General features: G+C 43.3%; 1 protein-coding gene across 1 annotated transcript; it reads left to right on the top strand.

Annotated features, from left to right (window-relative positions):
• The first annotated feature begins 7,362 nt into the window (after positions 1-7,362).
• LOC137383951 (CMRF35-like molecule 7) lies at positions 7,363-26,685 on the top strand. Its single transcript, XM_068057390.1, has 5 exons — positions 7,363-7,469; positions 19,833-20,165; positions 20,469-20,523; positions 22,675-22,787; positions 25,550-26,685. The coding sequence occupies exons 1-4, from the start codon at positions 7,433-7,435 to the stop codon at positions 22,772-22,774; spliced, it is 525 nt and encodes a 174-aa protein (XP_067913491.1). The 5' UTR covers positions 7,363-7,432; the 3' UTR covers positions 22,775-22,787; positions 25,550-26,685.
• Positions 26,686-26,736: the final 51 nt, after the last annotated feature.

Genomic DNA, 26,736 nt, shown 5'->3' with positions numbered 1-26,736 from the left:
CTTCCAGTATACAGAATGAGACCCCTGAGTATCTCCCTGCCCTCCTCCATTACAGAATGCAGAGACCCCGAATATCCCCCCCTCTCTCCTCCCTTCCAATATGCAGAGTGAGACCCCTGAAAATTGAACTTACCTTCCGTAGCGAAACCTTCTGCCTCTGATGACCCACCGGCTTTTCTGTTCAGGAGCGGGATGGCACGTGATGGCCACCCGTCCAACCTAAAATCCAGAAGTGCGGAACGAGAGGCGGCGGGCTGCATAATCTGCAGAGGTAAGTATCATTTGACATATGGTAATTGGGGTACCACCGCCGAGCGGCGGGGGTGGGGGTGTGGGTGGGGGTGGGGGGGGGGGCGCCACACCAAGACGGGCCTCTTCCCACAGAATTTTACCACCTCCCACGCCGTGACCCACGACTTCGAGGGGCCGGTAAAATTCAGCCCTACGTCAAGATTTCAGAATAGTTTAGATAACTAGTTCAAGGAAAGGGGAATAAAGAGACACGGAGACAGGGCAGGAACATGGGATTAGGACGAGTGCTTATGTGGAGGATCAACAGTAACAAGGACTGATTGATTGAACATCTTGTTTCCATTTTGTAATTTCTATGCAATTCCATGTCATATTAATGTCTTTTACTTATTAATCAGCAATAACTCATGACGCATGATGAGGCACTCTACTCACATTGCATTTGATGCAAGATAACAACAAGCAATCCTGTATCTCCCAAAATGAATACATCTGTGAACCTGATGGTGAATGGGCACAGTAATGTACCAGTGATTCTAACCCAAAGGTCACGAAATCCCATCAACTTACAAAATTGAGTACAATCGATCTGGTTAGTTGTGGAGTAACATCAGAGGAAATACGAATAACTGTTTCAGGGAAGGGAACCTGCCACTCGTACTCAGTCTGACCTACTTGTGCCTCCAGTCATGCACTATGTGGCTAACTCTAAGGCCCTCTAAAAGGGACCTACTCAACCTCTCTGTTACAAGACAATTGCAATGAAGGAAATCTGGCACCACCTACTCATAAGAACTGAGGATGGGCAATATTATGTGTGGCCTTGGAAGTATTACCCACATCTCCAGCAGGAGGTTGCTCAAGTAAAATAACTAATCTTTAACCAAATAGATCTGAAGCTAGATTACATGACAACCAAAGCTTTAAGTTGTTTGAAAGCCTTTGCTGCTGAGGCCAGCCTAACCAGTCATATGCTATCTTCAACAATAGCTTTTCTCCTTCGGGGTTTTGCTCTGTAACTGGGGTGTAACAAATATTATTTACTATAAATGTAGGAAGTATAGAACAGCAATGTTGCAATGATGGTTCTGTGAAATCTATCTTAAGTGGAACTTGTTTTCAAACAATGGAAGGGTTCTCCGAGGGATCTGTTAAGTGACTCATATTGTTATATTTTCATATGGGATGCATGAAATCTATTAATTTACTCAATTATTATTATGACAAAATTAAGTAATATTAAAATATCTATTAAAATTATGAATATTGCATTAATTTCTATTTAAAATATATTTTACAAAACAAAATAATTAGCGCACGGTCCAGCAGTGCTTCGAATTTAAAATTCTCATCTCTGTGTTCAAATCCCTCCATAGCCTTTGTATCTCCATAGTCTTCCTATCTCTGTAACCTCATCCAGCCCAACAACCCTCCAAGAACTCTATGTTCCTTTAACTCTACTCCCTTCTTGTCGGGTTGTCCTATGATGAGAGGCTGAGTAAATTGGGCCTATGTTCTCTGGTGTTTAGAAGAACGAGAGGAGATTTAATTGAGACATACAAGATTCTGAAAGGCCTTGATTGGGTAGAAGCTGAGAGACTGTTCCCACTGGTCAGGGAATCTAGGACACGGGAACACAGTCTCAGGATAAGGGGTCAATCATTCAGGACTGAGATGAGGAGAAATTACTTCACTCAAAGGGTTGTGAATCTTTGGAATTCTCTACCCCAGAGGGTTGTGAATGCTCCATCATTGAATACATTTAAGGCTGGGATGGATAGATTTTTGGTCTCGCAGAGAATCAAGATATGTGGGGAGTGGGCAGGAAAGTGGAATTGAAGTCCAAGATCAGCCATGATCGTATTGAATGGTGGAGCAGGCTCGATGGGCCATATGGTCTACTTCTGCTCCTATTTCTTGTGTGCTTCACTACACCACTGGTGCGTGTGCCTTCAGCTGTTTTGGCCCTAAGCTCCAGAATTCCCTTCCTAAACCTTTCCATGTCTCTTTCCTCCTGAAGAATCTCCTTAAAGCCTACATCTTTAGTAAAGCTTTCAGTCACCTGTCCTAATATCTCCTTAAGTGGTTCAGTGTCAAACTTTGATTGACAACACTCCTGTGAAGCGCCTTGGGACATTTTGCAACATTCAAGGCACTATTTAACACAAGTTGTTGTTGCGATAAATATGCTGAGTAATGACTTTTATTAATTCCTTAATTTCTTCATTTCTCTTACTATGTTGCAGTTTTTGCTGAGACTGATTCATTCGTGACACAATAACATATTTAGCTGGTACGTTGCAGTCAGCTATTTTGAAAAACTTTTGCTGTTCATTGAAACTAAATTGGTTCCAGTTTAAATCTCGCTGACTGATAACATAAATCCCTAATGTTATTCAAGTGTGCCATGGCAAAAAGTGTTCCACAGCCTTTTCTCAAAGAAAACAGTAAACAATAACACACTATGCCCACTGGATGACACCAGCACCTTAACTGCGTCCCAGGCTATTGTGGCAAAAATTCTGAAGTATTTTCATCATCCTGAAAGAAAAATGCTTTAATGAGCATTATTAATGAAGATAACTCCCTTTTTGAATGCCAAACATTGTACCATGCATATTTAGAAGGAAAACCAACTTAGCGTATCAATATCAGACATAACACAGTGTGATACAGGAAAAACAAAATACGGCGAATGCTGGAAATCTGAAATAAAAACAAAAAATGCTGGAAATACTCAGCAGATCGGACAACATCTGTGGAGAGAGAAGCAGAGTTAACGTTTCAGTGACCCTTGTTCAGAACTAGCAGATGTTAGAGATGTGAAAGGTTTTAAGCAAGTAAAGCGGGGGTGAGGTAACAGATAACAAAGGAGAAGGTGTAGATAGGACAAGGTCACAGAGAATAACCGACCAGAAGGTCATGGAGCAAAGGCAAACAATATGTTAATGGTGTGTTGAAAGACAAAGCATTAGTACAGATAGGGTGTTAATAGACTGCAAATTGAACAGTCACAAGCACAAACATGAAAAAAACAGTGGGTAGGCAAACTGAACAAACTAAGATAAAATAAAATAAACACAAAAAAAATCTAAAAAGAATAAAGAAAAAAATAACTAAAAATAAAAGTAAAATGGGGGCCCATCATGCTCTGAAATTATTGAACTCAATGTTCAGTCCGACAGGCTGTAGTGTGCCTGTTGGTAAATGAGATGCCGTTCCTCGGGCTTGCGTTGATGTTCACTGGAACACTGCACCAATCCCAGGACAGAGATGTGAGCATGAGAGAAGGGGGGAGTGTTGAAATGGCAAGCAACCGGAAGCTCGGGGTCATGCTTGCGGACTGAGCGGAGGTGTTCCGCAAAGCGGTCACCCAGTCTGCATTTGGTCTCCCCAATGTAGAGGCGACCACATTGTGAGCAGCGAATACAGTATACTAAATTGAAAGAAGTACAAGGTAATCGCTGCTTCACCTGAAAGGAGTGTCTGGGGCCTTGGATAGTGAGGAGAGAGGAGGTAAATGGGCAGGTATTACACCTCCTGCAATTGAAGGGGAAGGTGCCCTGGGAAGGGGATGAGGTAGTGGGGGTAATGGAGGTGTGGACAAGGGTGTAATGGAGGGAACGATCCCTTCGGAATGCTGACAGGGGAAGGGAGGGGAAGATGCGTTTGGTAGTGGCATCACGCTGGAGGTGGCGGAAATGTCGGAGGATGATCCTTTGGAGATGGAGGCTGATGGGGTGGAAAGTGAGGAGAAGGGGAACCCTGTCGTGGTTCTGGGAGGGAGGGGAAGGGGTAAAGGTAGAGGTGCGGGAAATAGGCCGGACACGGTTGAGGGCCCTGTCAACCACAGTGGGGGGGAATCCTCGGTTGAGGAAAAAGGAAGACATATCAGAAGCACTGTCCTGGAAGGTAGCATTGTCAGAGCAGATGCGTCGGAGATGGAGAAACTGGGAGAATGGAATGGAGTCCTTACAGGAGGCAGGGTGTGAAGAAGTGTAGTTGAGGTAGCTGTGGGAGTCGGTGGGCTTATAATCGATATTAGTAGACAGCCTATCTCCAGAGATGGAGACAGAGAAGTCGAGGAAGGGAAGGGAAGTGTCAGAGATGGACCAAGTAAAGGTGAGAGAAGGGTGGAAATTAGAAACAAAGCTGATAAAGTTTTCCAGTTCAGGGCGGGAGCAGAAAACGGCACCGATACAGTCATCAATGTACCGCAAAAAGAGTTGGGGGAGGAGGCCTGAGTAGGACTGGAACAAGGAATGTTCGACATATCCCACAAAAAGACAGGCATAACTAGGAACCATGCGGGTACCCATAGCAACACCTTTTACTTGGACGAAGTGAGTGGAGTTGAAGGAGAAGTTGTTCAATGTGAGAACAAGTTCAGCCAGGTGGAGGAGGGTGGCGGTGGATGGGGACTGGTTGGGCCTCTGTTCAAGGAAGAAACGGAGAACCCTCAAACCGTCCTGGTGGGGGATGGAGGTGTAGAGCGATTGGACGTCCATAGTGAAGAGGAGGCGGTTGGGACCAGGAAACTGGAAATTGTCAAAATGACGTAGGGAATCAGAAGAGTCACGGAGGTAGGTGGGAAGAGACTGGACCAGCAGAGAAAAGATAGAGTCAAGATAGGAAGAAATAAGTTCAGTGGGGCAGGAGCAGGCTGACACAATGGGTCTGCTGGTACAGTCCTGTTTGTGGATTTTGGGAAGGAGGTAGAAGCGGGCTCTCCGGGGTTGCGGGTCTATGAGATTGGAAGCTGTAGAGGGAAGATCTCCAGAGGAGATGAGGTCAGTGACAGACCTGTGGACAGTTGCTTGATATTCGGTGGTGGGGTCATGGTCCCGAGGGGAGGTAGGAAGAAGTGTCTGAAAGTTGGCGTTGAGCTTCTACAAGATAGAGGTTGGTACGCCATACAACAACAGCACCACCCTTGTCTGCAGGTTTGATGACCATGTCAGGGTTAGACCTGAGAGAACGGAGTGCCTCAAGTTCAGAGGGGGACAGGTTAGAGTGAGTGAGGGGGACAGAGAAATTGAGATGACCAATGTCTCGCCGACAGTTTTCAATGAAAAGATCAAGAGCGGGTAAGAGGCTGGGGGAGGGGTCCAGGTAGAGGGAGAATGCTGGAGGCAGGTGAATGGGTCTGCTGATCGGGGGGAGGAGTCCTGGTCAAAGAAGTGAGCCCGGAGGGGGAGGCAACGGAAGAAGAGCTCAATGTCATGCCGAGCGCGAAATTCATTGAAGTGGGGGCGTAAGGGGATAAACGTGAGTCCTTTGCTGAGTACAGAACGTTCAGCGTCAGAGAGGGGGAGGTCAGAGGGTATAGTGAATACACGGCAAGGGGTCAGATCAGAAGGGGTGGGATCAGAGGGAAGTGAAGGGGAAGAAGGATCTGGAGGGACATTAGTCCCCATCAGCTGCTGGAACTTGCGTTCCTTGACACCTGAAAGGAAGAAAAAAAGATTTTTGTTAATGGGTCGGATAAGATGAAGGATGAAATGAAACTGTGGAGTAGAACAGCTTTGAGGTAAGATGAGACGGTGCTGCTGGAGAGAGAGGTCCAGTGTGTACATGTGGCGGTGCATAGCACTGAGTGTGGATCTCAGGATGCGGCGAGAATAGCAGTCTGAGGAATGTTGTATTTCTCGGAGATACAAGTAATCCTGGGTGGATTCAAAACATGATGGGTGAAACTGCAATGTGATAAAGCACGGCTACAAAGTACAAAATAGAAATGCCATCCATGTTAATTTAATCTCAGATTCAGAAGATCCACAATTGATTCCTTCAAAGCAAATGTCTGAACTTAAATGGAAATAGGACAAAAGTAAAGTTGCTGATTCTTACCTGTGCTTCTTAATAGCAGCTATACCTATCATGAATATGAATGAGATCCTTTGATATTTTGGCCATAAAATAGATTTTGACTTTGTGCAATTAATTGGGGAGAGATAAATCGGGCTGCTGATTCGCTATGTGTTTGGCACTATCACAGAAAGTCAAAACCACACCAATGCACTATTCGTTCCCATGACGATGTTAGCAGCAATCACACTTCAAGCAATTTTTTAAGAATCAGGAAGACAGAAATTAACAACTAATTTTGAAGTCACCATTATTAGTGACTATTTGATGCGTCAATGGGGTATTAGCAATGACAATAATAACAATTTGCATTTATATAGTGCCTTTAACATACCAAAACGTTCCAATATGCTTCACAGAAGCGTTACCAAAATAAATTTGGTACGAAACCACATTAATGGCAAGTTGGCTTATAATGACCACTCTCTCATTCAAACAATCAAGCTTATGTTCAAGAGGAACGTTGCAATCAATGCATTATTAAAGTTCATTTGAAAGCTAGGCTCCAGTGTGATGGGAATAAAGTTCAAAAAGCAATAGATGGCAACAGAAACTTGGGTACTTCCTCCCAGGACAGTTTAGAAACCAAAGTACTTTAGAGTACAAAGTGGTTCACATGACCTATTGACAGGATCTGTCAATCGCTGTGCCGGAATAGCTAGGTCCACAGTTCGATTGATATTGGGCCGAGAGCCTCATTTTAATAAGACCAGCAAGCTGCAGATGTTTATTGCGTGTAACTTGGCAACTCACTGGCAAAGGCCGGAAGAATGCCCAGCTGCTATAATTCTGGTGGCAGCCTTCAGGGGGGGTCTTCGGGTATGGGGGAGGAGGGCAGTGATCAAGAGGGAGCTACTACATCAAGTAAAACACTTTTTTTTAAATCTACTTTATTTAATGTAATGATTCATTCTTCTAATTCAAGTGTCCAGATTATCTATGGTAGCCATCCAGCCAGCGATCAAAAAATAAAATTTGACCTTCCATTGATATTTGGATATTAAACACAGCTTTGTTTGAGAAAACCCTCCAAAATCGGACTCATACTAATAGCTTTTGTTCTGCCAGACTTGCAGAAACAGCCAAAAAAAATCCATTAAAAAGTTTAATAAAGACCAAAATAATTCATTTGTCATTAGTCCCTCCCCATTCCTTAAAATATACTTCCTGTCAACTTGAACAGATGAAAACCAGAATCTGGAATATTATTGTTTCGCTTTCAGTCACGTTGCTCAGTAAAGCTGAGTGAAGTGAAAAAGTAGGAACAGTTCTATAACTTTGTGATACTTGTTCATTTTTAAAACATTAAAGTATGGATTTTGCATTTCATCTTTTCATGATCTCCTCAGGTAAGAAACAATTGCTATGAACTTCTATGGGTGCATGACAATTGTGTGCGTTAGTGTGAGATTTATAGAAATAAGTATTATTAGCAGAACTCTCTTCTAGAATTGTTGTCCAATTAAAATTTGTTAACATTAAGAGTTAATTTAAATGTACAGAAAACCAGATGGTATCCGTTGCTGGAGAGGGTATAATCTTCCCTACCCAATTTTCCTATAGGAAATCCAACGCACCCAGGCATAAAAACAAGAAAATCCAGCCCCATATATCAATGCCTCTTTGGTGTCAACTGTGACTCAATGGTTGTACACTAGTCTCTATAACCAGAAGGTTTCTGGGTTCAAGTCCCATTCCAGAGACCATAAACCGTGATGGCACTCGAGGGTAGTACTGAAGGCTGAGACAACGCACCTGCCCTTTCAGGTAGATGTAAAAAGTTTCATGGTACCAATGTGAAGAACAGCAGTGGAGCTCTTCCTCTGTCCTGACCAATATTTATCCCTCAGCCAACATAAAAACAAATCATCTGGTCATTCATCTAATTTTTGTTTGTGGGAGCTTGCTGTGCACAAATTGGCTGCCATGTTTTCCTACATTACAACAGTGATTACATTTCAAAAGCATTTTATTGGCTGTAAAACATCCTGAGGGTGTGATAGACGCTATATAATTGCAACTCTTTCTTTTTGTTTCTTTTTAATGTAGCTTCAGCTATTCTTGTATGTTTTGTTTCAATATCAGTTTCAAATAATTAAAGCCATTTTATGAATCCATGCAGTTTGATGTGTCAGCAATCTGCTCCGAAGAAAAGCCTCTTCATAATGTAAAAGGATAGCATACACCCATCCATGTCGTAATCCTTTTAATCACTTTCTACTTCTTACTGTTTCACTCGCTGTACTATTATGTTCTGCAGCCTTATTGCACAAGACTAAGAAAAGTAAAATTAAATGGTAATTTTTAAGAAGTGGTAGGGGCGATAAAGACAGCAACCTCTGGCGAGTAGCACAAAAATGGATGGAATTATCAGAATCAGTGAATGTTTTCTCACCTATGACCACACCCAGGTGAGAAAGAAATTTGCTGGTGTGTGAAAGGTTGTCAAAATAAATACTCTTAAACTTTACATCATTTTGTAAATGTAAATACATAGAATTTACAACACAGAAACAGGCCATTCAGCCCCAACGCTGGTGTTTGTGCTCCACACAAGCCTCCTTCAATACAACTTCATCTAACCCTACCTTCATAACCTTCTATTCCTTCTCCATCATGCACTTATCTAGCTTTCCCTTAAATACGTCTATGCTATTCACCTCAACTCCCTCATTTTGTAGCAAGTTCCATATTCTAACTGCTCCTGCTTAGAGAAGTTTTTCCTGACTTCTCTATTGGTGACTATCTTATTTTTGCGTCCTCTGGTTTTGGATTCTCTTACAAGTGGAAACATCTCTCTGTTTATCGTGTCAAAGCCCTTCATAATTTTTAAAATCTCTATTAGGTCAACCCTCAGCCTTCTCTTTTCTAAAGAAAAGAAGTCAAACCTGCTCAGACTTTCATGATAGGTATAACCTCTCACTTCTGGTATCAACTGTGTAAATCTTTTTTACACCTTCTTCAGTGCCTCTGTATCCACTTTGTAACTCAAAAACTCAAAATCCATTCACTTGCACTGAGTTACATTCATGTCCATAGAGATCAGTATTGTACACAGTGCTCTAAGTGTGGTCCATCCAAGATTCAATACAAGTTGAATATAACCTCTCTATTTTTCAAATCTATTCCTCTATAATAGAAAACAAATAACATATAGGAAATAGTGGGGACTCAAGGGTCTAGTGAGAGTGAGGAAATTAAAGTAATTGATATGTGAAGATAATGGACTGGAAAATTAATGAGCCGAGTGTACCTGTGGCTCAGTTGGTAGCACTCTTGCATCTGAGTTAGAAGGTTCTGGGTTCAAATTCCACACCAGTGACTTAAGGACACTCCAGAGCAATACTGAGGGAGTGCTGCACTGTTGGAAGTGCTATCTTTTGGATGAGATGTTAAACTGTGGTCCTGGCTGCTCTCTTGGGTGGGCATAAAAACTTTCATGGCACTATTTCAAAGAAGGGTAGGAGAGTTATTACTGGTGTCCTGGCCAATATTTGTCCCTTAATGAATATCCGTAAAATAAAGATTGCCTGGTCAATATCATATTGCTGTTTGTGGGAGCTTGCTGTGCGCAAATTGGCTGCTCTGTTTCCTACATAATACTACTCTTCAAAAGCACTTCATTGGCTGCAAGTTGCTTTGGGATCTCCTGTGGTCATGAAAGGCACTATATAAATGCAAGTCTTTCTTTATTTCCTTCTTTCCAAAAGCCGACAAATCCCCTGAACCTGCTGGCCTACATCCAAGATTTTTAAAAGATGTAGCTGCAGAGACAGTAGATGCATTGGTTTTGATCTTCCAGAATTCCCTAGATTCTAGAACAGCCCCTATGGACTTCAAGCTAGAAAACATAACCCCCCTGTTTAAGAAAGGAGGGAGAGGCAAAATGGGGAACTATAAACCAGTTAGCCTGACATTGGCAGGAGGGAAAATGCTAGAATGTATTATCAGGGGCATGAATAATCACAATATGATTAGGTAGAGTCTACATGGTTTTATGCAAGGAAAATTGTGTTTGACAAATCTATTGGAGGGATGTAACTGGGAGGGGGGGCGGGGGCAATGGATGTAGTATATTTGGATTTTCATGACACATTCAATGATGTGCCACACAAAGCATTGAATTTTATAACGGCGTGAGCTCGAAAGAAGGTTTGGCACACGTGCGGAGCAGCTGCCACTGAGCCTCCCAAATAATTTGCGCAAGGGCACATTTAAATGGAGGGGGCGGAGCGGCTGCCCTAATGACGTAGAGGGGGCGACCGCTCTGTCCCCGGCAATGGCTTCTGGTGCTACTGCGCAGGCGCTGCCGCCATTTTTAAAGGACTTCAATCCCTTAAGGTAACTTTAAATTTTTAAAGGTGCCGTTGAACTGAAACGCGAAATAAAATGTTTTTGGAACTTTCAAGATGGAGTTCTCAATAAATAAAATAACCTATCCCCCCCCCGGAAAACAAATATTTTAAATGACGAACTTCCACCACCCCCCCCCACAACTTCAGCACTTCTAACCCTCAACCCCTTCCCAGCATCCCCACAACCAATCGGAATGGTTTTCCCCACTCCCCACCCTGAACATTTCACTCCTCTCCCCTCCCCACCAGTGTCATGCCTTGGAACTCCGAACGGAGCTCCGAAGGAATGGCCGGAATATCGGCTTGGGACAGCCGTCGCTACCAGGTAAGTAATTATTCTTTAATTGTAATATCATTTGCATACTAAAATGAAGGCTCCACCACCGAGCGGCAGGGGCCGCACCAAGGCCTCACCGCTGCTGGTAAAATGCGACAGGGCCTTCCGAGCATCAGGGATCATGGCGGGCCTCTCCCAGAAGAACTTTCCCCATCACCATGACCCCCGACATCGGAGGGCTAGTAAAATTCAGCACAAGAATCATGGAACTGAGGGTAATATATCAGCATGGATTGAGGATTGATTAATGGACAGAAAACAGAATAGGAATAAATAGGTCATTTTCAGGATGGCAGAATGTAACTAATGGAGTGCAGCAAATATCAGTACTTGGACTTTAGCTATTTACAATCTATATCAATGACTTAGATGAGGGGACTGAATGTAATGTATCCAAGTTTGCCCTTGATACAAAGTTAAGTGGGAAAGTAAGCTGCAAGGAGGAAGAAGAGGCTGTGAAGGGATATAGATGGGTTAAGTGGTTGGGCCAGCAGGTGCCAGATGGAGTGTAATGTTGGGAAGTGTGAAATTATCCACCTTGGTAGGAAGAATGGAAAAGCAGAATATTTTTTAAAAGGCGAGAGACTGGTAAATGTTGGTATTCAGTGGGATTTGTGTATCCTGGTATACGAATCACAGAAAGTTAACATGCAGGTGCAGCAAGCAATTAGGAAGGGAATTGGTGTGTCAACCTTTATTACAAGGGGGTTGGCGCATAAGAGTAAAGAAATCTTGCTGCAATTATATAAGGCTTTGGTAAGATCACACCTGGAGTACTCAATACAGTTTTGGTTTCCTTACCTAAGGAAGGATATACTTGCCTTAGAGAGGGTGCAATAAAGGTTCACTAGATTAATTCCTGAGAGGGCTGTTCTATGAGGGGAGATGGAGTAGGTTGTGCCTATATTCTCTAGAGTTTAGAAGAATGAGGGTGATCTCATTAAACTCTATAAAATTCTTAAAGGGCTTGACAGGCTAGATGCGGAGAAGCTGTTTCCTCTGGCTGGAGAGTCTAGAACTAGGGGTCATCATCTTAAATTGCCAACCTGAGACTGAGATGAGGAGAAATTCCTACACTCAGAGGGTGGTTAATCTTTAAATTCTCTTCCCCTGAGGGCTGTGGATGCTCAATCATTGAGTATATTCAAGCGTTAGGTTGATAGATTATTGGGCATTAAGGGACTCAAGAAATGTGGTGATAGTGTGGAAAGTGGAGTTGAAGTATGATCTTATTGAATGGTGGAGTGGGCTCAAGGGGCCATATGAGCTACTCCTGCTCCTATTTCTTATGTTCTGTTCTTAGAGCCTTTTGAATGGACAGATAAGAAAAGCACACAAGCTCAACGATGATCAACCTCAAGGAGCTGTGCTTGTTCCTTCACTATTCCACATCTACACTAGTGACGCAATTTTGCATAAGTTCATTTATGATGATGACATTGTGACACAGGTCAAAGACATCACCGTCTTCGGCTTCCAAAAACCTTAGCCAAACCTTTTCACCAAAACAGCAAAGTCAAGCCAAGGAACCATTTAATGTCACCTTATTTGATGAACAGTCCAAAATTAGCCCTGTCTGAAGTAGTGGGGTGTAACTTTGTACACAAGATTAACTTTTAAAGCTCACCTGGAAAAGAAATGCTAAAAGGTAAAAGCAAGGACTAGCCTTATTCTTAAACCCTCGGATGGTATTTGGGGTGCCAATGCACACACTGAAGTGTCTTTAGTACCAGTATGTTCAACCATTGAATATTGCACATCATTCTGGGTGGCCAGTGCACATACCAAACCAGAACATTAACATCAACACCTGTTCAATAGGTGCCCACTTTGGCACAAATACCCCCATCCAGAATCCAAAAAAATGCACATACAACTCATGAGTACAGTCAACCCATGGCCAGCCTGAACGTAGCAATTCAGGCAGATCTCCAGAAGCTTACAAAGACATGGCTGGAAGCTCGCAAGCCTTTTGGGATCAGCCTATTGTTTTTACAGTTTCCTCACTTAATCCTAAAGACACACTGGAAAGCATCCTGGGATAATGCTGATGTTCCAAACAAAGAGCCGATTGCCAATCCCCTAAAAACAACTTCCAGCACTCAACCTACCCCAGAAACAATGATCGGATTCCAAACATCATGTATCAGTTTTGGTCATTTCTTACACCTGAGAGGCAAGGCGCAATGTAACACCAATTGCAGACTATGGACCACATTATTAGTCAATACCTGCTTAAACTACTTGGCACTAGCATGTCTGACTTATACCAAGTCAATTCTGTGGATACTCACCAGTCTAGACTAGGTTATTTGAATTCACAGATAAGATTACTGCCAGGCTCCTCCTCAACCACCTCATCCCAGTGGTCGAAGAGCTCCTTTCAGAGTCGTGAATGTGAATTTCACCCAATGGGTGACACTGTAGATATGATCTTCACTGTGTGGCAAATCCAGGAAAAATGCACCAACCGTTTTACAAGGTCTCAACCTCACGAAAGCCTTTGACTCTGTCAATCATAAGGGTTTTTGGCTGACCTCAGAATTATGTCACCGTCCTTTGCCTACTGCATGATGATATGCAAGCTGTGATCTTTACCAACGGGACCACCACAGACCCTACGTCAATGAAGATTGGGGTCAAACAAGGCTGTGTCATTGCACCAATCCTCTTCTCTCTCTTCCTCACCGCAATTCTGCACCTCACTTCCAGAAAGCTGCCCACAGGAGTGGAGATAGATGGGAATTTATTCATCCTTCATTGCCTCCACTCCAAAACTAAGGTCACTCCAAGCTCAGTCATCGAGCTTCAGCACACAGATGATGCTTGTGGTATGTGCTCACTCAGAGACTGAGTGCCATGTCATCGTTGACTCTTTCACTGAAGCATATGACAGGATGGGTCTTACTTTAAACACACTTGAACAATCTCCAACAGGCATCTAAAGACACTGGAAAAATACCATCAGTCACAAAATCCTTCAAATCCATTGGCAGGTTAGGCAGTCTAATGTCATCCCTTCCCAAGCCATCGTTTCTAGCATCGAGACGTTAATCAACCAAAATCAACTTTGCTGGGCAGTCCATGTCATTCACATGCCTGACACTGGGCTCCCATAACAACTGCTCTACTCCAAAATTCTTTGTGGCAAGGGACTCCCAGAAGGACAGAGAAAACACTTTAGGGATGTTCTGAAACCATACTTGAAGTGATCAAACATCCAACCGATTCATGGGTGTCCCTGACCCACAAATGTCCACAATGGAGGAGGAATATTCAGGAAGGCACTGAGCACCTCGAGAGACGTTGACAGGAGCATAATGAGGCCATGTCCAGGCAGCAGAAGGAGTGCACAGCTTCCCCCAAGCAATTCCTCGACCCGATCCTTCAAACACCACCTGCTCTACATGTGGTAGAGTCTGCGGATCATGCATCGACTGCAATAGCCTTCTTAAAATGCACAGAACCAGAGTGCAAGAAAATCATCCTTGATCCCGAGGGACTGCCTATAGATGTAGGCATTTGAATGTTGCTAATCACATCTCTTGTCATACAAAAGTAGGAGTAATAGTACTTCACCATAAGTTTGATGGAGCTTTGCACACACTTGCCAAATGCACAAGCATGCCTATTTTTCGCATTGCACTCTCTATAGCTGCCCCCGAACTGTGGCAAGGAACAATTATCAAACATGAAGGCATACAACGTACTTACATAACACATGTTCATTAACTTATATAAAAGGGTTAATTGTCAAAATCCGCTTCTGCTGCTCACTCTTTATGTATCCGATTACTCTGATTTCTCTAGGTTGGCCTGTACTGCACAACTACTCTGATTCCTTCTTCCCTCTTTGGGAACCAACAAATGGAGATGGTTAGCCAGCTGGATATTGATAGGTCCTATTTCGGCATAGCTTCACCACAGCTTGGAAGTTACCACTTTTAAAGTCAACTACAACAGCCAACATAGTTAGAAGTAGGTATAAAAACTCACTATCAATCTCAAACTAACCAGGTAAAGGCCTGCTACCCAACCCGAACCTGACGGGACCCGACGACATGTGTCGGGGTCGGGTCAGGTTGGGTTGCACTTCCGGGTCCAGCATTCGGACTCAGCTCGGGCCGGGTCGGACATGCTCTATCACAAATAAGTGGCTCCACTAATAATTTAATTTTTAGACTAGAAAGGTGGTTTTGTTGGAGTTATTTTAAGCTTGTGCAGATCAGCAACAATGTGAAAAACAGAAAGTAAGTTAACTGATGGTCGGGCCAGGTCGGGTCGGGCGTGGGAAAAAATGGAAGGACTCGGGCCGGGTCGGGCTCGGGTCGGATGTGGTTCTGTTGGGCTCGGGTTGGGTTTTTATTGCAGACCCGAGCAGGCCTTTATAACCAGGAACTTACCAAAGTGCAGGTGAGGATCCCTTTACAATTTTGCTATTATAATGCCCTCCTCGACTGTTCTCACCCAGGATTTTTGGACTAGCTTTAAGATGGAAAAATTCAGCGCTCATGAAGTCAAATCTGGCAGAAGGATCCTTAAAACGATGTCAAGTGCAGTTCTGGCAGATATTGGACGCAAATAAATCACCACACATAGGCTGGGATTTTACTGAGCTCCTGCATCGGGCTCTGTGGCGGGGGGAGCCGGAAGATCGTTCCGGCAGCGGTCTGACATGTAGACCAACGACGGCAGTGCCGGGCCCGATCTTCCCGGCAGCAGCAAGGCTCCGTGGCAGACCGCACCCCCCCCCCCACCACCCCACCCCCCACCCCGCCACTGGGCGACGGGACCTGGATTAACATATTTAAATTAATGAAATGAATACCTTTAAATAAAATCAACAGCGATCTTACCTTCGGGCCACAATCTTCTGTGTGGCGGCTGCCACTCACGTGCCTTCACTTTCCCGTCTAGGGAAAGCAGGCGGCACCACGGTGGGGAAGGGGGGAACATGGTTTTTCGTGCAGTGGGGGTGGGGGAGGGGAAGGTGACTGGCTCTGATGCAAATTACTAGTGTAGGGGAGGGTGAGAAGGAGTGACCTTTGCACTTTGTTCAGTTTGGGGGGGGGGAAGGTCAAGTGTTTTGAGGGGGGAAGAGGGTGAATATTGAATTTAGTTGTTATTGGGGGGAGGGAAGGTTTATCGGTGGTACATTGGGGAAGGTAGCCCTTTAAAAATTTCAAAGACCCGGCAGGGCTGGTGGCCCTTTAATAATGGTGCCAGTGCCTGCGCCCAGGCAGCTGAAGCCATTGCTGCCTCCACGTGATTGGGGGGGGTGGGGGCAGGGGTGGCCCGACCGGCTCATTATCATTGGCCCCATCAAGGAAGATCACGGGGACACGGTGGGGCTTGGCCCACACATTTGGCAGCAAAGAAAATCCAGTCCATAATTTGGAAGCCTGACACCTATTTTACTAATCAGGTGCTGATTGGGTGATCATGAGTTAAAAATCCTTCCCCTCACATCAATTTGTAGAAAAGAGCTAGAAAGAATGACAGCATAAATTACCATGTTGTAGCAAGTCGCTCATCCTGTCTGAAATCTCAGCCAAACCAACATAGAGAACCATTGTCCTCACCCAATACCACATCAATTGCACTAGAAAAACCACAGCATTGGTTCCCAGGTCCATATGAGCCGGCCTGATGCATACTCAGCTGTTAGTACATGGGTTTATACAGAAGTGTGGCCGCCTGCTGCAAAGGGTGTCACCCTTCTTTGCGACACATCCTAATGCAGCTCTTTTAAGCTTCACCATGATTTGAATGAGTTTTCCTCATATTCCACAGTCAATACACGGTGGATCAAAGAACCTGAGGAAATGACACACAGTGCAAAGATGGCAAGTCTCCTTTCGTTTTCAGCAGCAGTGTTGTAAGATTATTGGAATTGATAGTGTAGAAAGGAAACTAGTGGACAGGAAGGTGAATGCACAATTGAGTATTACTGGTGAGGAGTACCACTCACAGAGTGATGATCAGTGCCTGATTTTCTATCCCTTAACATCCTAGAATCATAAAATCATATATAGCTGGAAGGAGGCCATTCAGCTGGCTCTTTAAAGGAGATATCCGATTAGTCCCACTTCTCTACTTCTACCCACAGCCCTGCAATATGATTCCTCTTCAAATATTTATCCAATTCCCTTTTGAAAGTTACTCTTGAATCCGCTTCCACTACCCTTTCAGGCAGCGCATTCCAGATCAAAATGCACAGTGTAAAAATATTTTGCCTCATCTCCCTTCTAGTTCTTTTGCTGCTTACATTAAGTCTGTGTCCTCTGGTTACCAACCCTCCTATCATTGGAGAAACTGTTCCTAGTGGTCTAATCAGGGCTTTCTATAGCTGTAGCAAAACTTCCTCCTGTTTATATTCTCACTCTCTGGTTATAAAAGCTAACATTCCGTCAGCCTTTTAGATTTTTCTATGTACCTAACAACTATATTTTAGTGATCTGTGTACAGTGACCCGGGTACAAGTATGTTCATTTATAGGTCAGTGAAGAGTGACTGCAAGAGATGAAATGTGAGCAATGGAAGCTGCAAGGACCAGTATCTCAGACTGAAGTTAGCTGGAACCAGCTTATCGAGAATCCCTTCAGTTGAACAATGACAGGACTAATATTAAATATTGGCCGTGTTTGCTGACAACTCAAACACTAGGTGGCGCAGCATTGTCAAATGCACAAATGCAGCCTCATCGACTGAAATGTCACTTTCTGCGACGTCTCGGGCAGCGACCAGTATTAAAGATGGCGCTGCTCAATTTGTCACAAAATGCAAACGTAGCCTTAAACCCAAATCCCCAAAGTGGCTGCGATCGCCGCTTCCATCCCATCCCCAACAGTACCCCGCTCCCTCCTCCCATCACACTTCTCTTCGCCACTCGCTCCCATGCCCGTCTACTAGCCACTCATTCCCCAGCTCTCCCTTTCGGCCGCTCGCTCCCACTCCCCCACCCCGGCCACTCGATGCAGGCCCCACCGCTTCCCTCTTCTTGGTCACTCGCTGCCGCATCGCCCAACACCCATTGGCCGCTTGCTCCTCTCCTTGCCACTTCGGCGGCTTGTTCCCTGCCCCCTGCCACTTCTTCGGGCGGCGCAGTGGGGAGCGATCGGCCGAAGTGGAAGAGACGAGACTGGGAGTGAGTGGTTGAGGGGGGGTGAGGGAAGGGCAAGGGTGAGAACGAGTGGTCGAGGGAATGTAGCGGCGAGGTGGGACGGAGCGGGAAATTGAAAGCGGCAATTGAAGCGGGGATGGCGGGAAGGAGCGGGGAACTGTTCGGGGGAATGGAACCAGCAATCACGCCTGTTGTGGAGTGATGATAGCATGGCATGGTGACATCACCGGGCGCATATGCACATTCATACTGGCAAGTTGGCAAATGTTTGCACGCACTGATGACGTCCGCGATCGCTCTGCGCATGTTTTGTGTTGTCAGGAGTCACTTCGTTAAATTTTACAGATAGCTTACAAAATTTTCGAATTAAGGCGTATGGAATGGCCATTTTATTGTTATGTAAACATTTGCAGGTTAATGTTCCATGTACACTGCTTCAAACATTGAAGTGATAATCAATTTTCATTAATGTTTACATCATATTATGGGAACATAGAAAAAGAAGGAGGCCATTTAGTCCCTCGAGTCAGTTCCAACAATCAATAAGTTCATGGCTATTCTGTGACCTAACTCCATATACTCGCCTTTGCCCCATATCCGTTAGTATCTTTGGTTCACAAAATTCTATCAGTCTCAGATTTAAAATAGGTAATCAACCTAGCATCAATTGCCATTTGTGGAAGAGGGTTCCAAACTTCCACCACCCTTTCTCTGTAGTTGTGTTTCCTAACTTCAATAATGAAAGGCCTGACTTTAATTTTCAGTCATTGCCCCCCAGTCTTAGACTGTCCCAGCAGCTGAAATAGTTTCTCTCTAACTACCCTATCTAATCCCCTTAATATCTTGAAAACTCCAATCAAATCACCCCTCAACCTTCTAAATTCCAAGGAATACAACTTCTCTCCACGAGTAATCTCTCCACATAATTTAGCCCTGAAAGACCATGGGCTGAATTTTCACCATGGGGGCAGGAAACAGGAGCTGGGACTCTTTCCAGTTCCTGAATCTACCCCGGTGGGGAATGGGGGAAACAGTCACTCTTTAGGATTTTGATCAGATCGCCCCCTTAATTGGCATGGAGACATGTTCCCAGACCAATTAAGGGTGTTGGGCGGACTTTTGAAGCTAGAGGGCCATTCAGAGGCCTTCCAGCTTCAGAGGTGCATCTGGCTCCAATGAGCAGTAAATAACTGGGAGAGCACTTCAACACGACGGTCCTCTCTCATCCACTTCTTTAAAAATTTAATTGAAAAAGAGAGACAGCAGCCAGGCCACACTGTGGGAGGATATCCCTCTACCGGATAGCCTTTGGCTTCACCCCCACCCAGGCCCATAGGCTGGCCTGGATCACTGGCACCCTGGCCTGCCACTGGGTCGTGCCTCCAGGCAATGGATCTGCCCCCTGTCACATTGGGAAATTGGAGACCGACTGGGATTTTCCTTAACTTAACTTACCTTTGACAAGGCTCTTAATGAGCCTAATTGGCTGCCTGCCTCGTGGGATTGGACAGCTCCTTCGGCCCCGAGCCCGCCTCAGCCAAAATGGCTGATGCCGGGAATTAGGTCAGGAATCCGGCACACTGCCATGCTGGTATTTCCAGACCCCGTCCGCTTCCATTCCAGACCTTGGCGGGGCCCGAACATCTTGCCCCATAGTTCCACGAGAGCAGAAGGGTTTCAGTACAGAATGCTTTCTGTACTCCTTTGCAAAAGACAGTAAGCATGGAGGTCCCTTAAGCACATCATTAGAATGATCAAATTGGCAGAGTAAGTTTACGAGTCTCAATGCACATATTTAAAGTTTAAACATTCAAAATACACTCTATGCTATTAAACTGTTGCATTTATTTACTTTTATTGTACATTAAAACATGTGTTTTAATTTCACACTGAACAGTTACATGCGCTGCACTAGATGGACCGGATATAGTAAATGGGTCAGTGGGACAATCAGTCCATATCACATGTACATACAACAAATTCTACAGCAATTTTCAAAAGTACTGGTGCAGAGGCGACAACTGGGAAGATTGTACTATTCTAGTACGAACCCAAGGCCCGAGGAAGACAAATTCTGATGGCAGAATAACCATTGCTGCTGATAATGAAGCAGGAAAATTTTCAGTAACGATGAATCAATTAACAAAGAATGACCAAGGCTTGTACTGGTGTGGAATTGAAAGATTTTTGTCGGACATCTTAAGTCCTGTAGAACTTAAAGTCAATGAAGGTAGGATCTGAATTTTTTTATTATCATGTATATTTTTCAGCTGTATGCCTTTGAGTTTACATAATTTGCTGCATGACTTATTATGTATTTTTCAAAATTTCCAAAGTTTTCAATTAAGAGTAAGCCAGCAGAATAGTGAAAAACGACAAAGTGTTTCATTTTGGTACTAATTCTATCCCCATGAAATTTTCCATCTTTTTTATCACAAATCAGTATAAATTTATCTCTGATGGCTAAGACTGATGTGAACCACAATTTGACAGTATAATCTATATAATCAATCATTTATGTAATTTTTAACAGGTTACAAGTTACTTCCTTCAATCTCAGGTGATCCATCGGGCAAGGAAATCCTAAGGTAAATGGCATACCTACTTAAACTGGACCATTCTGGACATCTGCCTCTGCACAATTCTGATCATACTGGAGACAGGGTACATTGGAGATTTATGAGGCTATTGTCAGGAATGTTTAGCTATGAGGAAAGATTGGGTAGGCTGGGGTTCTTTTCTTTGGAACAGAGGAGTCTGAAGGGAGATTTAATTGAGATGTATAAAATTTTGAGAGCCTAGATATAGTGGATAGGAAGGACCTATTTCCCTTAGAAGAGAGGTCAATAACCAGCGGGCATGGATTTAAAGTAATTGTGAAAAGGATTAGAGGGGAGTTGAGGAAAAGTTTTTTTCACCCAGAGAGGATCCAGAACCCACTACTTGAAAGGATGGTAGAGGCAGAAACCCTCATTGTTCTAAAAAAAAAACTCTTGGATATGCACTTGAAGTGTCATAACCTATAGGACTAATGACCAAGAGGGATTAGGCTGGATTATCTTTTGGCGGGCACAGACATGATGGGCCGAATGGCCTCTTTCTGTGCCTTAAATTTTCTATTTTGCTATGTTCCTAACCACAATAATGAGTAATGTCCTACTGCAATATGAGAGATTCTGAGAAGGTACAGGTGGATAATTGCCCAAAGTGTGGGAGGTCAGTCCTGTGGAAGGAAATGCATCTTTAACACCCATACCAGAATCAAAAGGGGGCATTTTTGCCTTTATGCAATAATGCAAAGTGTGTGTGGCAGCCAGTTGTAGATCTTGTCCTGTTGAAGTCAATAGAAGTAAAAGTCAGGACAGACAGCACTATCAGTCGGCCGTCTCGCACACCTGGACACCCAATAGTTAAAATCAAGCCACAGACACAGAACTGAATCCTCACTTGCACCAATGGTACATTGTAATTTGCCATCCTTTAGCCACCAAAGTCATCAATTTATTACACTTGAAAAAATTACCAGGACATAAAAAAAGATCTTTGATTAGTTTTAGTTAAAGATCTGTGCGCAAATTCTCATGGGGCTTCTCCCCATCTCTCGCCATAACCTCAGCAGGAAATTGGTGAAAACCCAAGAGAAATGGTACAAATGGCCAAAGTGCGAGATCAGTCGTAGAAATTCCAAGCGCTAAACCCCCACGGATTGAAATTTAGCATTATTCATTCATTACTTCACATGATGGAGGTCTATGAAAGTCCGATACACCCAAGAGCCCTGCATTGTTTCAAACTGTGCAAGGAATATATTCTAAAAAAGTATTTTAACCTGTCATAGACTGTTTCTAACGGAGCAATTTTAACCCAATGCGTCTGTCAGGAAACTGATGCGTCTGTCAGGAAACTGATGGGATCAGGTGCAATATTGGTTTTCCAACCATCCCCCACCCGCAATTTAATATTTGCCAGGTGTAAAAGCTGGGTTCCACCCGATCCTGTGTATTTCTTGCCTGCAGAATTAAAATTGGCCCCAATTTCTTTTTCTTCATTAAGTATTGCACTTAAAACTCGCAAACAACAGCCTACCCACATCTTTTGTTCACAGTATTGATTGTATGTTTAAATCAAAACATAAAAATACATTTTATTGACAACAAAAGTCCTGTAGATGCTGGATTTCTGAATCAAAATCAGGAAATGATGGTAAAGGGCAGTCAACATCTGTGGGGAAAACAGGCAAGGTAACATTTCAGTTCTGATGAAGAGTCTACACCTGAAATGTTCAACTCAGCTACTCTGTCTGTAATTGCTGACTGGCCTGTTTCCACATTTTCTGTTTCTACTTTTAACGTTAGCATTTCTGTTTCTACTTTTAACGTTAGCAAGTATTCTTGTAGCACATGGATATCAATAGAAGCTGATTTCGTGATACTATGCTGTCATTATGCTATCATATCTAATGAGAGAAGGAAACTGGAGATTTGCCACTTCAATGCTCTTGGTACAAGCTAATACTGGGAGACAGTGCACTTTCCAACTCAATACTGACTGTCCACTAATTTTAATAGATGGAATGTCATGGGTCAAAGTGTGTCATTTCCCAGCATGCACCAGGAGCAGGACAGTAGAAAAACTTGTTACCTTCCATCACAAGTGTAACCAAATAATTCATACATCCAAGGTAACTCTGGATATGGAAAACTATTTTGATTAAACCATTTTGTCTTCTATCTACCTAGGCAAAATAATTCTCTGTACTATTTTATATGGAGCATTTTACGCTGGGCATTCTTTGCCATTCTGCTTGTTTGGGCCCTTTTAGTCAAACTGAAAATATAGATGATGAAAACTGGTAAGTTGTTGATTTTAATCATTTCTGTGCATTTAAGCTTGACTACAAAAACTTTGGATGAAGTTTTTATAACCTACTCATTATAAATATTTTAGAAAGGATAACAACCAGAAGACTTGCATTTTATCTTATATTGAGATCATGTTTAGGGAAGATTTTTTATTGACCCAGTCAAGCAGCTTTCAAAGCTTAAATGTAGATGCAGTTAGCATTTATTTAATGAATTTTCTAAATGTGGGACACACTAGATTCGGAATATTAAGTGCATTAATATGTAATATTTTACCAATGTAGCATGATTAGTACAGAACATATATTTAAAAATGCCCCAAAGCTCAATGGGGTGAGTTTAAACTTGAAAAAGTTAATGTTTGTGAGTGGGCGACTGGTAAAAGGGGCCGAAATTGACGGTGCATTGGGAAACCAACAGTAACCTGCCGACTTCCACCTTTAACCTCAGCGTGATTTGCTGTGTATGGAAAAACTCCCAAAGGACAGGCAGGTTGGTAATTATGCAAATACCTCATTATCAGCTGTTTTAACAGGTATTTCTGAATTTAAATGTGTGTGCATGGGTTTCCTGAGTTCCATGGAACTCACCAGGAAAATCAAGCTGACAGGACAGTAGGATTTGAGGGGGCTGAACAAGTGACAGGCAAGAAAATCCTTTAAATCCTGAGACTTCACACCTGTTTCCTTGCCTAAGTGAAAGTCTTTTACTCACAGGACCTGTTGTGTGCCAATGGACAGTATGCATGAACGCATGGGGAGGTGGTGGCGTATTGGTAATGTCACTGAAATAGTAATCCAGAGGGCCAGGTTAATGCCCTGCATGGGTTCAAACCCCACAATTAATTCATGAAAATCTAGAATTGAAAGCTAGTCTCAGTAATGGTGCCATGAAACTGTCATAAATTGTTGTAAAAACCCATCCGGTTCACTAATGTCTTTTTGAGAAGGAAATCTGCCGTCCCTACCTGGTCTGACCTACATGTGACTCCAGAGCCACAGCAATGTGGTTGACTCTTAACTGCCCTCTGAAATGGCCTAGCAAGCTATTCAGTTGTCAAGGGCAATTAGGAATGGGCAGCAAATGCTGGACTTGCCAGTAATACCCACATCTCATGAAGGAATAAAAATAAGTCCTGTGACAGCATATCCTCAGAGTGAATGGCCTCCTCTAAGGCGTCTTCATCCTCTTCCTGCTGTGGAATGCTTGAAAAGCATGTGGGAGATAACAGGCATGAATTAGAACTTTCAGGGTAAGAAGGTGCCATCAACAGTGTGCACATTATCATCTTTCATCAAGTCAACATGAGTGCATGCTTTGCTATGTGTGATATTTAATTCCATCACCAAGTAGCTGGGAGGCCCCCATCTCACCATCTCCAAAGGCCAGGCATGCCTAAACTCAGCTTATCTTCTGCAGCTGTCAATGTGGAGACGGCTGGAGGGCCACTTAGGGTTCTCTGCCTTTCCCTGGCATTCTGTGCTCTCATCACCTGCAAGGAGGGAAATAAGAGAACTATGAGCGTGTGAAACGGAATGTGTTGAGAGGATAGAAGGACAACATGTGGAAGGTCACTGCGAGGGATGGGTGTGACATTGCATTAAGATGGGGGTGAGTGTCAGTTGGTGGATGGTCAGATGGGGATGTGAGAAAGTGCCTAGACAGGGAGGGATGGGTGCACCTGCAAGGTGTGTTGGTATGAGGAGAGATGTGCAAGAGAAGGGTTGGGAAGGCAGATTGAGTGGAATTAGGGTAAGACGCACATCAGACTATACTTGAATGTGCCATGCCACTCACCTTCCCTGCCCTGATTAGATCATTAAAACTCTTCCAGCTGAAGGAGTATCCTACTCCTGTTGCTGATCTCCTCAGTGACTTCCAACCTCACCTCTGTGGCAGGCTTCTTTCTCCCATTGGCAGGAAACAGAGTCTCCCTATGGGCCCTTACAGCTGCAGCATCAGCTATCGGGGGGCATCAGCAAAGCATGGTGCTGCCTTGCAACATTAAGTGTCCATAGCTCCAGGTATTGGCTCTGTTTAAATACCTTTAATAGTCTGTTCCTCGCAGTGTCCTTTTAAATAGTTGAGCTGAAATAGGCAGATGCAGTTCATCATCACACCCACTTGAGCTAATTGTTGGGAAAGCCAGACTTCAGATGCTAATGCATTGGCTGCGTATAGAAGTCACTGATTGATGGGTTTCAGCAACTTCCTCATATGCTGCTGGGCTCCCCTGCAGCCAGCATGTCGAAAAGTTAAAATCCAATGTCATTGGGGAAGTGATGAGTAATTTTACCATAGAATCATTAGAATGATACATCAAAGAAGGAGGCCACTCAGCCCAGCAGCAACAACTTTTCCACATTGCTCCCTCATTGTCAGTATCCGGCACTGAATAATAATGTTTTTTCTAACCTAGTCCAACAAAGCACCTGATCGCAGTTTCAGAAGAATTCAGTCCAGGTTAGATTACCTAACACAATGCTGAGAGAAGAAGGAAAGGGTCCTTATTCTCCAGCATTGTGGTTCCTATCCTTGATGAGCCCAGAAAATGAAACAGCTTAAAATTCAGCTTGTGCTATATTTAAGAATGATCCATTTTCTGAACACATTTCCTTAATTCAATCGTTTCGATGTTCTTTTTTATTGACTGTGTAATAACGTAATGATTGCTAAGCACAAATTGACACTTAACATAAAGCAAGCATTCTACATTGCGATATATGAACTATCCTTTGTTTTTGGCTTCCAGGGCAATAGGATGTGTAATTTTACATTACTGTCTCATGATTCATCAACACCTTCAGTGCACTGCAGAATGTCCAGTCAACCGAATTGCAAAACTATCCTCATCGTGCCCTTATTCGGCATATGTCTGGCATGGACTGACTGAAAGATATTTTACAATAACCCTGCTCTGTTCTTTCAAAATCACTAATTCTCTTTAAGATGTATGAAGAGCAAATGCAGGGTAAATACTGTAAATAGGTCTCTTGCAGAATAATTTGAAACTATCATCAAGGGTTAGTTAATCCCACAACAACAGAGGAGTACAGAATAGTTCCAGCAATGCCAGAAACAAAGAATGTGGAAAAAATATTTGAATCTACTCATCTTAAATGAATGTTTCTCACTTCAGCTTTTTAAAAGGTGAGATTCATGTGCATGATGCATTACTGTAGTAATGACTGCCACATTTCTGTCCCATTACTGAATGGTTGAAGTGCAAATGTTCACATTTACCGTAGTTTCTAGACCTATAAGTTTAAACTGGGGCCACAACACTTATAGCTGTGACTAGATTTTACACAATAAAGATTTGTAGGTTAACAATGGATAACAATTTGCCAAAGCATTGGTTCATCAGCCCTCAGTGTTGACAACTGAATTGACTTTTTTCCATTCAATGTGTTTGTATTTTCAATGTATATAATGGACTGGAAATTCTTCAGAGGTTCTCCTGACCTCGTGCAGTAACCTCACAGTGTTTGTCCCAATATCCCATCAAGGATACCATGGGAGTTTGGGAAAATCCCCATGGAATGTCCTGGAATATATACCTGGGATCATCTTCTGGCTTCGCCCTTTGCCAGGAAGCTTCAGCAGCTGGGAAACTCCGGCATGATTCCCCAATCATTTAAAGTAAATGTTCAGAAAATTGTGTGCTTGTACAACATGCACACTCTGCTGCACACTCCAGGTGGGTGAGGCTGTCAGAAGCGCGCAGTGGGAAATTAGCTTCATAATGTGAACTGATTTTTGTTGTGCTCAATGTTGCTGTAACTTTGTGCAAAAATCAACTGTATTTTTTTCATGGAAGTCACCTATATTGCAAAATTAATTGTTCTTCAATAAACTAGAAGTCTGATCACGCCTCGTAAAATTAAAGGTGGTTGAACTGCTTTGTGGAAGAGATCACTGCAGTTGTGTAATTCATTT

This window comes from Heterodontus francisci, chromosome 25 (assembly GCF_036365525.1).
Source record: "Heterodontus francisci isolate sHetFra1 chromosome 25, sHetFra1.hap1, whole genome shotgun sequence".
In the NCBI taxonomy this organism is placed as follows: domain Eukaryota; kingdom Metazoa; phylum Chordata; class Chondrichthyes; order Heterodontiformes; family Heterodontidae; genus Heterodontus; species Heterodontus francisci.
Note: the sequence above shows the minus strand (reverse complement) of the source record. Positions and strands in the feature narration are given on the sequence as shown.